General features: G+C 63.8%; 1 protein-coding gene across 4 annotated transcripts; it reads left to right on the plus strand.

Annotated features, from left to right (window-relative positions):
• The first annotated feature begins 289 nt into the window (after positions 1-289).
• Positions 290-12,328, plus strand: B4GALNT4 (beta-1,4-N-acetyl-galactosaminyltransferase 4). Of its 4 annotated transcripts, none has more exons than XM_043922206.1 (20): positions 290-708; positions 3,528-3,628; positions 4,060-4,155; positions 4,228-4,323; positions 4,403-4,493; positions 4,566-4,666; positions 4,827-4,894; positions 5,040-5,118; positions 6,277-6,343; positions 6,464-6,598; positions 6,676-6,785; positions 6,904-7,004; positions 7,084-7,181; positions 7,263-8,151; positions 9,920-10,209; positions 10,311-10,464; positions 10,601-10,673; positions 10,776-10,929; positions 11,253-11,379; positions 11,875-12,328. In XM_043922206.1, exons 1-20 carry the CDS (start codon positions 294-296, stop codon positions 11,996-11,998), a joined length of 3,369 nt encoding a protein of 1,122 aa, XP_043778141.1. In that variant the 5' UTR covers positions 290-293; the 3' UTR covers positions 11,999-12,328. The 4 variants fall into 4 exon arrangements, with proteins under 4 accessions (XP_043778141.1, XP_043778146.1, XP_043778154.1 ...); XM_043922219.1 differs by having other exon boundaries at positions 507-643; XM_043922230.1 differs by lacking the exon at positions 290-708 and adding an exon at positions 747-2,804.
• Positions 12,329-13,388: the final 1,060 nt, after the last annotated feature.

Raw genomic sequence — 13,388 nt, forward strand, 5'->3', positions numbered from 1 at the left:
CTACCCCGCGCCCCGTGCATTCTCTGACCCTTGACCCCTGGCTCCAGCCCCGCGCGCCTCCCGGTCCACCTCCCGGGTCCTCCGCATTCCCGGGACCCCGCGTCCCCGCGCTGCGCGGGCCGTCTCGCCCAGGTGGATGCGCGCGTTGCGTGGAGACCAGCGGCGGGCACATCCTAACCTCTGGCCCCGCCTCCCGCGCCGCGGATTGGCTCCCCGCAGGCAGGTCGGGCCGGGATTGGCTCGCGCGGCGCGGCGGCCGGGCCCGTTTCACGGTGGGTAGCACCGCAGCGTGGATGCTGCTGCGTCCCGCCGCGGCCCCCGGGAGCTTGGAGCCCGAGCGGCCGGGCGGGGCCGGGCGGGGGAACCGCCGGCAGCCGCTCCGCCGCCCACCCCGGGCCCTCGGCCAAGGGCAGCCCGGGGTCGCGGCCGCAGCCCGGGGCCGCGGGCGGCGGACAAAGGGCCATGCGGGGCCGGGGGACGCGGCGCGGAGCGCGCGGGAGTGGGGGGCCGCAGCGACGCCGCTGAGCGCGGCCCCGGGCGGGGCGGGGTCGGCCGCGATGCCGTGGTTCCCGGTGAAGAAGATCCGCAAACAGATCAAGCTGCTGCTCCTGCTGGTGCTGCTTACCTGCGCCGCGTGGCTCACGTACGTGCACCTGAGCCTGGTGCGCCAGGGCCGCGCGCTGCGCCAGCGGCTGGGCTACGGGCGAGGTACGGGAGGGGGCGCGCGCCCGGGGCGGGGGGCGGTGAGGGTCCCAAGCGGCCCCGGGCCCGGGCCCTCCCCTTGCGCTCAGGTCTCGGCGCGGGCCAGAGCTGCCGGGACACCCGGGCCGCCCTTCCCATCTCGGCAGTATCGGGGCAGGGGGCTCGGTTCGGCTCGACCCGGCCGGAACGCCGGATGACGTCAACCGTGATGTGCGCGACCCTCTCGAGCGTCCCCAAACCCGGGCTGACTCCGGGGTCTGGCCCGGGGCGGATAGCGCCGGGGTAACAGTGGTCTTGGAGAGCCCTCGGCTACCAGGCCCTGCCTGCTGGGATTTCGTGGGGCCAAGTCCGGCTGCGCCTCCGACTCTTCGTGCATAGCAGAGCCTCCGTTTCCCCGTCTGCTGGGGAAGAGGCTGGCGGGGGGAGCTGACCCTCGCAGTCGGAAAGCTTCCTGGAGGAGGCGCCCTAGGTAAACCTGTAATCAGGGACTGAGACGCTTGTGTGTTGGGAGTGAGTCATGGGGACAGGGGTGCAGCCTGGGGAGCCCCGAACTGCCTGAAGTGGACGCTCCCAGACTCAGGCCCACGGTCCAGTGGGAACAGACAATGAACCCACAAATCAGGTCCTGGTGAGTGATGTGGGGGAGGGCCAGGGGAGGAGTCCTGCCACCTTAGCTAGGGTATCTTGGAAGGGCTCTTGGAAGTGGTGACCGTTGACACATATTTTGGGGAGGAGGAGCAGAATGCCTAGAACAGGGCGGCGGGTGGGGAGGTTGGTGATGAGAGCAGGAAGCACTTCAGGGCAGAGAAGGTCCCAGCCAAGCTGCCCCTGACCCTTCTCAAGCAAGCGGGGTGTCTTTAGGGTGGGTGATGAGAATCTCGCTTCCTGAGGACTCAGAATTATGATTTTGATCCATAAAGTCCTGGCCACTCCCACCAAAGGGTCCAAAGCTCCCTGTTCAGTCCCACACCTAGGCCAGGGGTCAGAGGCTGGTCCCAACCTACCCCTCCCCAAAGAGCACACATCTTGCAGCTACCACATCCTCTAGGGGCCCTCAGTTACCATCACATAAGGCAGGACCCCAGAGTGTGACCCAGTGACACAGAACAGAACCAGCCTCCTACCCAGCTGCCTTGTGGTTTTCTGAGCAACCACAGTCCTCCCCAGCCTGACTTCCCGAGCAGCCAGGGAGCCTAACTCAGCAGCTAGGAGGGGGCGGAGGTGTGGGAACCCCATTTCTGAGGCCTCCTCTTCTCTCAGCTGGACCAGCGGGGAAGCCGTCCTGCTGTTCCTGAGTGGGCAGGAGCTGTTCAAGGTTACAGACCACCAAACCCTCGTGCAGCTCCAGCCAGGAGCAGCCCCAGTCGGCGGGTCTCACCTCCGGCGGCAGCTCCACCTCCTGCATGGCGACCTGGCTCCACCAGGGCAGGGCTTGTGGAAGCTGAGCAGCTAAACGTGTCTGATGCCTTCCTGACTGTCCCGTCAGCACTGTCTTCACTCCCACCAGAAAGGCTACCTGCCCCGTGTCCAGCAGCCTGTGTGGGCAGAGGTCCTGGGCGGAGGGGCTGGCAGGCCGCCATCTGGAGCTCACTGCGCTGGGGCTCAGCATATTTCCCAGGTGCTGGAGTGTTTTGTGTTTGCCTGCAGGACGGTGGTGGCAGCCTGGGTGTGGCACCCCCGCAGAAGTTTTCCAGCAGTCATAGAGTCACCTTGGCGGGTGGGGAGCATCGGGGCCAGGCTGGGGGGTTTTGCCGGGAGCCTCTTAGGGGCTCAGCTCCCAGCCGGACAAAGGACAGTGACTGGGGAGAGCCAAGTGGACGGGTACCACTGGGCTCTCGAAGCAGGAGACCATGGGCAGCCCCTCTCCCCCAGAGAAGGGGCCCAGGCCTGCTGCGTCAGTATGGTACTCTCGCTCCTGGGGTCTGGATTGAAGTGCAGGCATACATGTTGAAGCCAGACTTGGCCCTGGAGCAGACGGGTTCCTGGACTGGGGGTCCCTGGATGGGACAGTGAAGCCTCACCTTCAGTGGCTAAGACCCCAGGGTATGGGACCCCCAGATCCACAGCGTGAGGAGGAGATCTGGGATGCTGAGGGCATTGAGGTATGCAGGTGGTCTTCCCAGGCTTGGAGGGTTGGGGTGTGCCACGTTCTGAGAAGTCCACAGAAGGGATCCCGGGGACAGTCTCCCCCCAGGGCCACCTTGGCCCCAGAGCCTCTGACAGCCAGACCAGCGTGCCAGTCCCTCCTCTGCCCAGGCAGGTGCCAGGGCTCCTTTGGTCTGGGACCGTGGCCTTAAGGGCAGCAGGTAGCACATGTACCATGGGCCGGGGCTAGTGTAGCCTCAAGACCACAGCACTGGCTTGCCTGACGACAAGCTCCAGCACTAATGCTTGGCTGTCACTCCTGGCAAGTGAGGCAGACACAAAACACTCCAGCTCATGGGAAATATGCTGAGGCCACAGAGCAGTCCTGGGGGCCTTCCTGGAGGCAGAGTCACTGAGGAGGACACCCGATCGGTGTACATGTGCACGCATGTCTGCTAGGATGTGCACACACATACCTGCTCCCTCACACCAGTGGGGGCTGGGAAAAATCAGGTGGAGGACTCAGGCAGGGCCATCCCCACAGAGGCAGGAGGTGGGAGAACAGCCCAGTAGAAGGCGCTTCACTGGGGGCGGGGGGGGGGGGGGCGGGCAGCTATCGGACATGAGGGGAGGCTTCAAAGGGGATACCACTGGCCGTCCTGCCCCCAGCTGACCCCGGCAGCAGGGACTGTGGCCTTGAAGAGCCTGGGTCCCACCCACAGCCGCTCTGCCACCCACAGACGGTGAGAAGCTGAGTGTGACTGACGGCCGGGGCATCCGCGCTGCGCTGGCCACACAGAGGGCAGAGGACTCCAGCGAGAGCCGTGAGGAGGAGCCAGTGGTGAGCAGGGCTGTGGGGAACCACACAGCCACACGAACGAGACCCAAGGCCACCATGTGCCGCGGCCGCGGGTGGAGGATGCAGCCACTCATGTGCCCCGGCCCAGGGGACGCAGATGCTGCATGCGGGGTGGCCGGGGGGCTTCTGGTGTGCGTGTGGCTGGGCTGTGATGGATTCAGGGCTTCGTGGCTAGATGTGGAGGGCCGTGTGACAGGAGCCGGCCTGTGTGGCTGGCTGTGTCACGCACTGCGTCTGAGCCCGTGTGTGTGTGTGTGTGTGTGTGTGTGTGTGTGTGTGTGTGTGTGTGTGTGTGTGTGTGTGTGTGTGTGTGTGTGTGTGTGTGTGTGTGTGTGTGTGTGTGTGTGTGTGTGTGACTTCTTCCTGCCCTCACACTTCTCAGCTATGACCTTGGTGCCCTTCCTCTCCCGCAGTCTGAAGGTCAGGACCCAGGCATGCTATTTCCTAGGGGGGCTGGAAGACCCCTGGTACTCAACCTCACCCGTCAAGTGCCAGCGTGGCGGGAGGAGGTGAGGTCCGCTGGGGCTCGGGTGGGGAGGGCCGGGGACGCTGGGCGGCCAGTAAGCCCCGCTCCCCCGCAGTACAAGGGGCAGGTGAACCTGCACGTGTTTGAGGACTGGTGCGGGGGCGCCGTGGGCCAGCTCCGGAGGAACCTGCACTTCCCGCTCTTCCCTCACGTGAGTGCTGGGGGGTGGCGGGTCCCGGGTGGGCTGGGGTGGGCAGGTACCTTGACGTCAGCAGCCGCTGTCCCCCCAGACTCGCACCACCGTGAAGAAGCTGGCTGTGTCCCCCAAGTGGAAGAACTATGGCCTCCGGCTGTTTGGCTTCATCCACCCGGCGAGAGATGGTGCGGGGGTGGGGGCGTGGGGGGGGAGTCGCGAGCGCTCCGCCCGGCCCTGAGCCCTGTCTCACGGCCTAGGCGACGTCCAGTTCTCTGTGGCTTCGGATGACAACTCTGAGTTCTGGCTGAGCCCAAACGAGAGCCCAGCGGGTGCCCAGCTGGTGGCCTTTGTGGGCAAGGTATCCCCACCCTTGCCCCTCCGTCCACACCCCTTCTGTCTTTACGGGCCTCCTGTGGCCTGGGTCGCCTGTCCCCTTCAACTTCTCAGGAAGGGGCTCTGGGTGGGGCTGGTGCCCCAAGGAGAGGGTGAGCCCCCTGCCCTTTCCTGTTGCCCTCCAGACGGGCTCGGAGTGGACAGCGCCTGGAGAGTTCACCAAGTTCAGCTCCCAGGTGTCCAAACCCAGACGGTGAGTGACTGGGAGCAGGTGTGTGTCTGTGTGTGAGGACAGGGTGACGCGTGCACGCATGAAACTGCTGCCGGCCCTGGGGCTTGCCGTCTCTTGGGGGCTCCTGGGGCGCAGTGGGCCAGCCCCTGACTCCCCCTGTCCCCAGGCTCATGGCCTCTCGGAGGTACTACTTTGAGCTGCTGCACAAGCAGGATGACCGCGGCTCGGACCACGTGGAAGTGGGCGTGAGTGCAGCTGCCCCCCGGGGGGCTTCTGGAGACACCCCCTGCCCTGCCCTGCCCTCCTCCCGGCCACTCCCCCCAGAACAGCAGCGTGGATGTGCCCCCCCTCCCCAGGACTTCCCATCTGGCTGACAAAGCAGCTGCTCAGGGACGGGACTTGTGCTCCACTGCGCCTGCTCAGGGGCTTCACAGAGAAAGTGGCCCCCTGAGCAGATTCTTGAGAGAGAGGTTCACAGGGAGACCCATGGGGAGAGAATCTGGGGTACGAGGATGCATTCCTGGTCTCAAGAACAGTCTTCTGGAACTCCAAGCAGTCTGGTGGCTAGATCAGGCAGGGCTTCCTCCTGAGAATGAGGCAATGGGATTTGCATGTCAGGGAAAACCCTCTAGCCACTGCCTGTTGGGAAAGATTTTCACAGGTGAACCCGCAGATCCTGTGGGGGCAGGGGGAGATGCCCAGTGGCTGAGTCCAAGTTTAGCTGGATGTGGGGTGGTGACCAGGGAGGGCTGGTGGGGGGATGTTACAGGTGTCTGGTTTGTGTGTGGAGGGCATCACCCCAGCTCAGCTTGGCAGAGGATCTAGACTGGAGGTGCAGATTTGAGGTGATCTTGTGGAAGCTGAGAGGGTGACTAAGGGCCCAGGATGAGCTGGGAAGGGAAGAGGGCCTGGGACAGCCCCCAGGAACCCAGCATGAGAGGGATGGGGGAGAGACAGTCTACAAGGGAGACTGAGACGCACAGGCACAGAAGCAGGAGAAGTGGGGATGGGGAGGTCCACCAGGGAGCTGGGAGCCACTGGGGCTTGCCCTCGGAAGGTCAGCTCTGACCTCCAGAAGGGCAGTGGCTGTAGAATCACGAGCAGGTGGGGGCGGAGGTCATAACCAGAAGATTAAGAAGCGCCCAAGGTGTCAGGTAAGGCCTGAAGGGGGCAGAGGAGGTTCTCATCTTCCTCCAGGGACCCCCAACCTTCTGGGCCTCAGCAGCTTCCCTGCCATGCCTTCTTAGGACTCCTCTCCCATCCACCCGCCCAGCTTTCTGCATTCTTAAAGGCATTGCCCTACTAGCTCCCTGTCCCCATGCCAGGAAGATCCACTCCTCCCTGACCCAGGGTGTCCCCCCCGCACCCCTTCTTTGGCCCTGACCACCCTCTCCAACCCCCAGTGGCGAGCATTCCTGCCGGGTCTGAAGTTCGAGGTTATCGGCTCTGCTCACATCTCCCTCTACACAGGTCCGGAGCCAGTGCCTCTGGGGAAGGGGAGGCTCACACAGGTGGTCTCCAGGGTGGCTGGATGTGGGTGAGGAGGGCTCTGTGAACTCCTTGGGGACCTCAAACATCCTCTGCCCCTAGACGAGTCAGCCCTGAAGATGGACCATGTGGATCACGTGCCCCAGTCTCCTGCCAGTCACGTGGGGGGGCGGCCCCGGCAGGAGGAGCCCAGAGCTGACATGCTGCGGCCAGATCCGCGAGACGCCTTCTTTCTCAGTGAGGGGGCTCACCCACAGGGTGGAGGGGGTGTCAAGGCGAGGGTCCGGATAACAGTGTGACCTCCCTTTTCACAGCACCTCGGGTGGAGCCCTCAGAGTTGGAGAGTGTGCTGGAACCCTGCGCCTACGCCCCGACCTATGTTGTCAAGGACTTCCCCATCGCAAGATACCAGGGGCTGCAATTCGTAAGTGCCCCCAGCCAAGGTCTTCCCTGAGACCCAGGCCTCCCCCTCTCCAGGGTCCCAGAAGCCTCCTCCAGACCCTCTGGAAGACGGCCCCCCCTGAGCCCTCTGCCCACCCCAGGTGTACCTGTCCTTCGTTTATCCCAATGACCACACGCGCCTGACTCACATGGAGACTGACAACAAGTGCTTCTACCGGGAGTCGCCGCTGTATCTGGAAAGGTGGGTGGCGGGTGGGCGGTGCCCGGGAAGAATGGGCGGGCCTCAACCGAGCAGGTCTCTGACGCCCCACCCGCCCCAGGTTTGGGTTCTACAAATACATGAAGATGGACCGGGAGGAGGGCGGGGAGGACAGGGAGGAGGTGCAGCGCCGAGCCTTCCTCTTCCTCAACCCCGACGGTGAGTGCCCAGGGTGAGTGCCCACAGTGACCCCACGCCCAGCTGGGTGGCCCTGCAGTGGCTCACGCGCGCTTCCCACAGATTTCCTGGATGACGAGGACGACGGAGAGCTGCTCGACGCTGGCCTGGGGCCCACCGAGGCCCCCCGAAGGCAGGGCAGCCGCCAGCTCCCGGCCCCCGCAGCCCCCTCAGAGGCCCCAGCCACCCCCGCTGCGCCGACACTCCGGCGCTCCCGAGTGCTGAGCTGGGCGGCCCGCCAGCTCCCCCTCTTCTTGGGCCGCGCCCCGCCCCCGCGGCCCGCAGCCCGGCCCTCCAAGGTGTATGTGACACGCGTGCGGCCAGGACTGCGGGCGCCCCCTGGGGCCCCGCCGCTCAGCGCACGCGGCCCACCCCGGCTGCCCTTGCCTGGCGTCTTCCTGCGCCCCCGACCCCTACCCAGGGTGCCGCTGCGGGCGCCCCCACGCCCACCCCGGGCTCGAGGCCACAGGACGAGCAGCCCCCCGGCCACAGAGCTGAGAGCCCTGGCCCCAGCGCCGGCCACCCAGGAGAGCCAGGAGGGCCGGGCGCGCGCGCCGGGACTCGCGGCCCCCAAGGGGAACTCCAACTCGTCCTCTGAAGCGCAGCCTGTGACCTCCTTCCTGAGCTTGTCCCAGGTGTCCAGGCCACAGCTGCCTGGGGAGGGCGAGGAGGACGAGGAGGAGGAAGGGGACGACGACGAGGAAGGGATGCCTGGCGACGAGAATGCGTCGGAGGACAGTGAGGAGGCGGCAGGCCTGGTGCGCGGCCGCTGGCGCGAGGATGCCATTGACTGGCAGCGCACGTTCAGCGTCGGCAACGTGGACTTCGAGCTGCTGCGCTCCGACTGGAACGATCTGCGCTGCAACGTGTCTGGGAACCTACAGCTGCCCGAGGCCGAGGCCGTGGACGTGGTGGCTCAGTACATGGAGAGGCTCAACATGCGCCACAGCGGGTACGGGCCAGGGGTGCCGGGAGGAGCGGAGCGTGGCCTCGATGGGACCCTCAGCTCTTCCCCAAGGCCTCACCAGGCACTGCTCTGGGAGTGGTACACACACGCATGCACACCCATCAGAAAGTGTTTTCTCTCCCTTCTGGTTCCCCTGTCCTGCACCTCCAAACCCCCCACCTGCCACCTTGGACCTGAGGATGGATCTGAGCCACCCAGGTCTCTCTTTGAAATAGACACACACAGTCAAGCAAAGAACCCCAGGATCCCTCCCCCCACCAGAATGCTGACTGGGGTCTTAGTCCTCAGAGGTGAGCTCAGGGTTCCTGCCCCATTGACCCCTCTGATTGGGTCCCCCAGGCCCCAGGAATTGAATCCTGTCTCCACCTCAAGCAGGTGTGGGGCTGGAGAATGGGAACCCCAATTTGCCCTGAGGGGTTTTTAGAAATATGCTGAGCCCTTAAGGAGGGGCAGGACCTGCAGACATGAGTGACAGGCAGAGGCTGTCCAGGAGGCTGGTGGGCAGAGGACAGGCCTCATGGGCATCGAAGGCCAGGTTCAGGACTCATTCTTGCCTCTGATACAAAGTTTAGAGCAGGACACGCGTTGGCCCATCTGGATCATAGATGAAGGTGTGGCAGCCTTGGAGAGGAGAGGGTGGAAGGGGGAGCCTGTGACCTACAGGCTTGGTCCAGGGCAGTGATGGGACGGCCTGGACTCGGCAGAGGTGGGGGCAGATTGACTCTAGGTGGCTGAAAAAGCCAGCCTGCCCTTAGCTCTGAGCCTCTTGAGAGCAGCTCATTGTCCCAGGGTATGAGAGCCTGTCCAGCAGAAAGGTCATGGCTGCAGCCCCATCCTCTGAGCAGGACGAGGGTGTGAGTAGCCCCAGGAGCGAAAGCACAGACCCAGAGCTTTGGGGCAGAAAGGCCCTGACACTTGGGGAGACTGTGGTGGGGGTGGGGATGGGCATGGGGTGAGGGGAAGAATTTAGACCCCTGGAGGTCACACTGGTCGGCTCCCAGGTGAGTGACACCGGCTGTGCAGGGGGATCACATGGCAGAAAGAGCAACCTAGTCAAGCACAGGGCCCTGTCTCCCCGAGAGGGGGAGAAACCACGGTTTGTGGGCCGAGTGAAGGTGGAGGTGAGGTGCTCCAGGCCGGGGTGAAGGGGAAGGGTCTGAGGCTTCTTCCCAGAACAGGGGAGCCCTTGGGCTTGTGCCAGGGAGGCAAAAAGGAGGTTTCTCAGAGGAGGTATCTAGGACCTTGGAGATGGCAGGTGGGGAGGATGGGGCCCAGCATCCAGGCAGGGGCACCTGGGACAGAGCCCTCCCCCCAGAAGAGGAAGCTTGCTTGTCTGCAGGACAAGATACTGAGACAAGTCAGAGACCGTTCACCCGAGTTAGAAATAAGGCATCTGAGTCCCGTCCTGTGGGCAGTGGGTCCCCCTGAAGGTTTCTGAGCGTGTGGCTGTGGACAGCAGTGGTGGCAGGGAGAAGAGAGGACGGCCTGGGTGTGGGGATGACTCCCTCGTGGGGCGTCGGGGGAGGAGGAAGCCTGAAATGTGGGTCTGCCTTCTGAGACGGCATGCCCCTCAGGCCTTGGCCTTGAGGGGGTATGGGTGGGTGGGGGCTGGGACACATGGCCGCTGGGGGGGAGGAGTGCATGGCAGCCCCCACCCCCCCCCCAGTCACTTCAGTGGCCGCCTTTCTGCGGCGGAGATGGGGGCGGGGGAGGGGGCGCCTCCACTCTGCGGCTGACCAGGCTCCGCCCCCAGGCGATACGCTCTTCTGCGCATCGTGAACGTGGAGAAGCGCCGGGACTCCGCGCGAGGAAGCCGCTTCCTCCTGGAACTGGAGCTCCAGGACCGCGGCGGGCGCCGCCTGCGCTTGTCTGAGTACGTCTTCCTGCGCCTGCCCGGGGCCCGTGCCGGCGACACTGAGGAAGACAGAGAGAGTCCCGAGCCCGCCGCAGCCTCCTCCGCGCGCCCCGACGGCCGCCCGGAGCTGTGCCGGCCACTGCGCCTGGCTTGGCGCCAGGATGTGATGGTGCACTTCGTCGTGCCGGGTGCGCGGGGTGCGGCGGGCGGCGCCACCTAGGGCTGCGGAGGGGCGGGCGGCGCCACCAGGTTGGGGCCAGGTGGGTTCAGTGTCCCCATCCTCCCCCAGTGAAAAACCAGGCGCGCTGGGTGATACAGTTCCTGGCAGACATGGCCGCACTGCACGCCCGCACAGGTGACTCCCGCTTCAATGTCGTCCTGGTGGACTTTGAGAGCGAGGACATGGACGTGGAGCGGGCCCTCCACGCAGCACGGCTGCCCAGGTAACGGCGCCCCCACCTCCTTTCGGGGAGGGTGGACTGAATCATTCCTCCTCCCCAACAGAGATGGGTTTTCCTGCCCTCGCCCCGCCCCCAGAGACCGCGGTGTGTGATCCCACCCGCTCGTCCCCTCTCCCAGATACCAATACCTGAGGCGAGCTGGAAACTTTGAGCGCTCTGCGGGACTGCAAGCTGGAGTGGACGCGGTGGAGGTGCGTGGTCAGGGTGGGGACGGCTGGAAAAGCCAGGTGGGCTGGGGCGGGCGCTCACTTCCGGTGCGGAGGGTGAGACTCAGACCTCCCCGCTGCCCCCAGGATGCCAGCAGCATCGTTTTCCTCTGCGACCTGCACATCCACTTCCCCCCCAGCATCCTAGACGGCATCCGCAAGCACTGCGTGGAGGGCAAGCTGGCCTTCGCGCCTGTGGTCATGCGGCTGAGCTGCGGGAGCTCACCAGGGGACCCACACGGTAATGCCCTGGATGCCCTCCAGGAGGGCCCGGGGTCCCACCAATGCCAGGGTGAAATCTAGGCTCCCCAGGGGCCTCTCAGCCCGCAAGGTAGGCTTGGGGCCCCATCAGGGTTCCCTGTAATGCCCGGGACTCCTTGTGGCATAGGAGTGCCACTCCACAGTGCCCAGGACCCCAAGTCCCCCCGTAGTAACCCCAAGGTCATGCTTGGCTTCTAGGGACCTCCTCCAGCACCCAAATCATGCCCAGGGTCCGAAGTATGACCAACATGTTGGAGTGACCTTTCAGGACCTGGTGTCTGAAGGGCACCCCCTCCCCACCAGGTTACTGGGAGGTGAACGGCTTTGGCCTTTTTGGGATCTACAAATCCGACTTTGACCGCATTGGAGGCATGAACACCGAGGAATTCCGGGACCAGTGGGGAGGCGAGGACTGGGAGCTCCTGGACAGGTGACCCCCCACACACACACAAACACACAGAGACAGACTCCACATCCTGCCCTCTGGGTGGGGAGGGGCCCCGGGGTCCTCACTGCTGACAAGACTCTGCTGTCTTCCTCTTCCTACCCCCAGGATCCATAGGCCTAGAGAGATTCTAGATGCCCCCTCATCCCCCTAAACCCCTTCCCAGCTCCAGGGTCCTGCAGACTCAGGGAAGCCCACAGATCCTATAGGCCTGGTGATGGCCCTGGGGTCCCCCTGGCCCCAGTGGGGCCCTGCAGTAGCGGAAGCCCCCCACATCCAGCCCCTGGACCGGATTATGACCTCTTCCATTCCACCCCACCCCACGGTTCTGTAGGCTCAAGGGCTGCCCTGACACACGTGCCCTCCCCTGCCAGGGTCCAGAATACAGGTAGCCCCATTCACCCCCAATCCCCAGTCTTGATCGCTCCCAAAGACCCTCCAGGCTGCAGGGCAGCCCTGACCACCCCTCCCTACCCCCAGGGTCCTGCAGGCAGGGCTGGAGGTGGAGCGACTCCGAGTGCGGAACTTTTACCACCACTTCCACTCCAAGCGGGGGATGTGGGGCGCGCGCAGCCGTAAGGCCGCCCGAAAGGAGGCCCCTTGAGGACCAGTGACCCCTCCCAGCCCCACCCACTGGCCTGTGTTGGCAGCTGGAGGCCAGGCCCAGAGCCTGGACCCTGGGGACCCGGCGGGCTCATCCCTGGGGTACAGCCACCATCGTGCCTACCCGCTCGGGCCCCCAGGCTACTTCGCCCTCGGCCCCTCCCAGAGAGGCGCCTCCATAGCGGGCGGGGCCCAGGCTCAGCCCCCATGCCCTGTGCAATGATTTCTGTGAAATTTTGCCGTAGCGATGACATTGTTTTCAAGATTTCCAAGAGTTCTGTCTGTTCCATTTTTTATTCAGAATGAAATGAAATATTTTTTTTAGTTCTGACTCGTTCTGTGTGCCTGGATGTCTTGGGGGGCAGAGGGGCCTGGGCGCTGTGCCTGCTCCTGACTCCCCTTCCTGACCTGAGCTTTGGACACCGTGCTGATCCCACCTTCCTGCACCCTTGCGGCTTCCTGCCTCTCCAACACCTTTTGAGCTTTGGGCCCTGAGGAGAAGGGGCTTTGGACCTCCTCCCACCACCCTGTGCATGGAGCCACTGGTCATGGGTGAGGCACAGGGCCTTTCCACCCACAAACAAATAGTATCTGACCACGTCCTCTGTCCCGTTTGTAGTGAAAACCACCTTGGATGTGAGTCCTGCCCCATCCACCTCAAAGATGCGGGAGCACTCAGCACCCCGCAACTGGGGCGGGGGGTTGGCAGGGGATGGCCTATGACCAGGTTGGGGGATATGGTTAGGACTCAGTTGCCATGAATGGAGACCCCGGTGCAAACTGCTTTAGTGAGAGATTTGCTTGTTTTTATGTTTCTCATGTCACCCTCATTCAGGGTCAGGAGCCCCCATGGAGTCAGAGACAGACTGGGCAATGCTGTCAACAGCCAGCTCCTCCCTGGTGCTGGGTGCACCTGCCCATATGAGTTCCTTGTGTCTGCTATAACAGATTTCCAAGAACAAAATGGAATTTCCTGTCTTATAGCTCTGGACATCAGAAGTCCTAAAATCGAGGTTTCCAACCTGCATTCTCTCTGGAGGCTTTAGGAATGAACCTGCTCCCTTCCTTTCCCAGTTCCTAGAGGGCGCCGGGATTTCTTGGTGCATATGGGCTCTTCCTCCATCCTCAAAGCCATCAGCTTACCGTCTTCATATCACTGTCTCTCACCTCTGCCACCATCATCATGCCTCCTCCTCCGACTGACCCTCCTGCCTCCCTCTTATAAGGACCCTTAGGATGACATTGGACCCATGCAGATAACCCAGGACAATTGCTCCATCTCAAGGAACATCCTTCATGGATGGAAACACTCAATACTGTCACAATGTCAGTTTTCCCCAACTTGATTCAATGCAATCCAAATCAAAATCCCACCAAGTGGGGTTTCCCTG

This window comes from Cervus elaphus, chromosome 2 (assembly GCF_910594005.1).
Source record: "Cervus elaphus chromosome 2, mCerEla1.1, whole genome shotgun sequence".
NCBI classification, from domain to species: Eukaryota; Metazoa; Chordata; class Mammalia; order Artiodactyla; family Cervidae; genus Cervus; species Cervus elaphus.

Bases quoted from the DNA above. Each gene is read 5' to 3' on its own strand.
- B4GALNT4 (XM_043922206.1), top strand. From the start codon at position 294: ATGCTGCTGCGTCCCGCCGCGGCCCCCGGGAGCTTGGAGCCCGAGCGG. The intron at 4,895-5,039 runs GTGAGTGACTGG...CCCTGTCCCCAG, and splicing joins CAGGTGTCCAAACCCAGACG to GCTCATGGCCTCTCGGAGGT. The intron at 10,674-10,775 runs GTGCGTGGTCAG...CGCTGCCCCCAG, and splicing joins CTGGAGTGGACGCGGTGGAG to GATGCCAGCAGCATCGTTTT.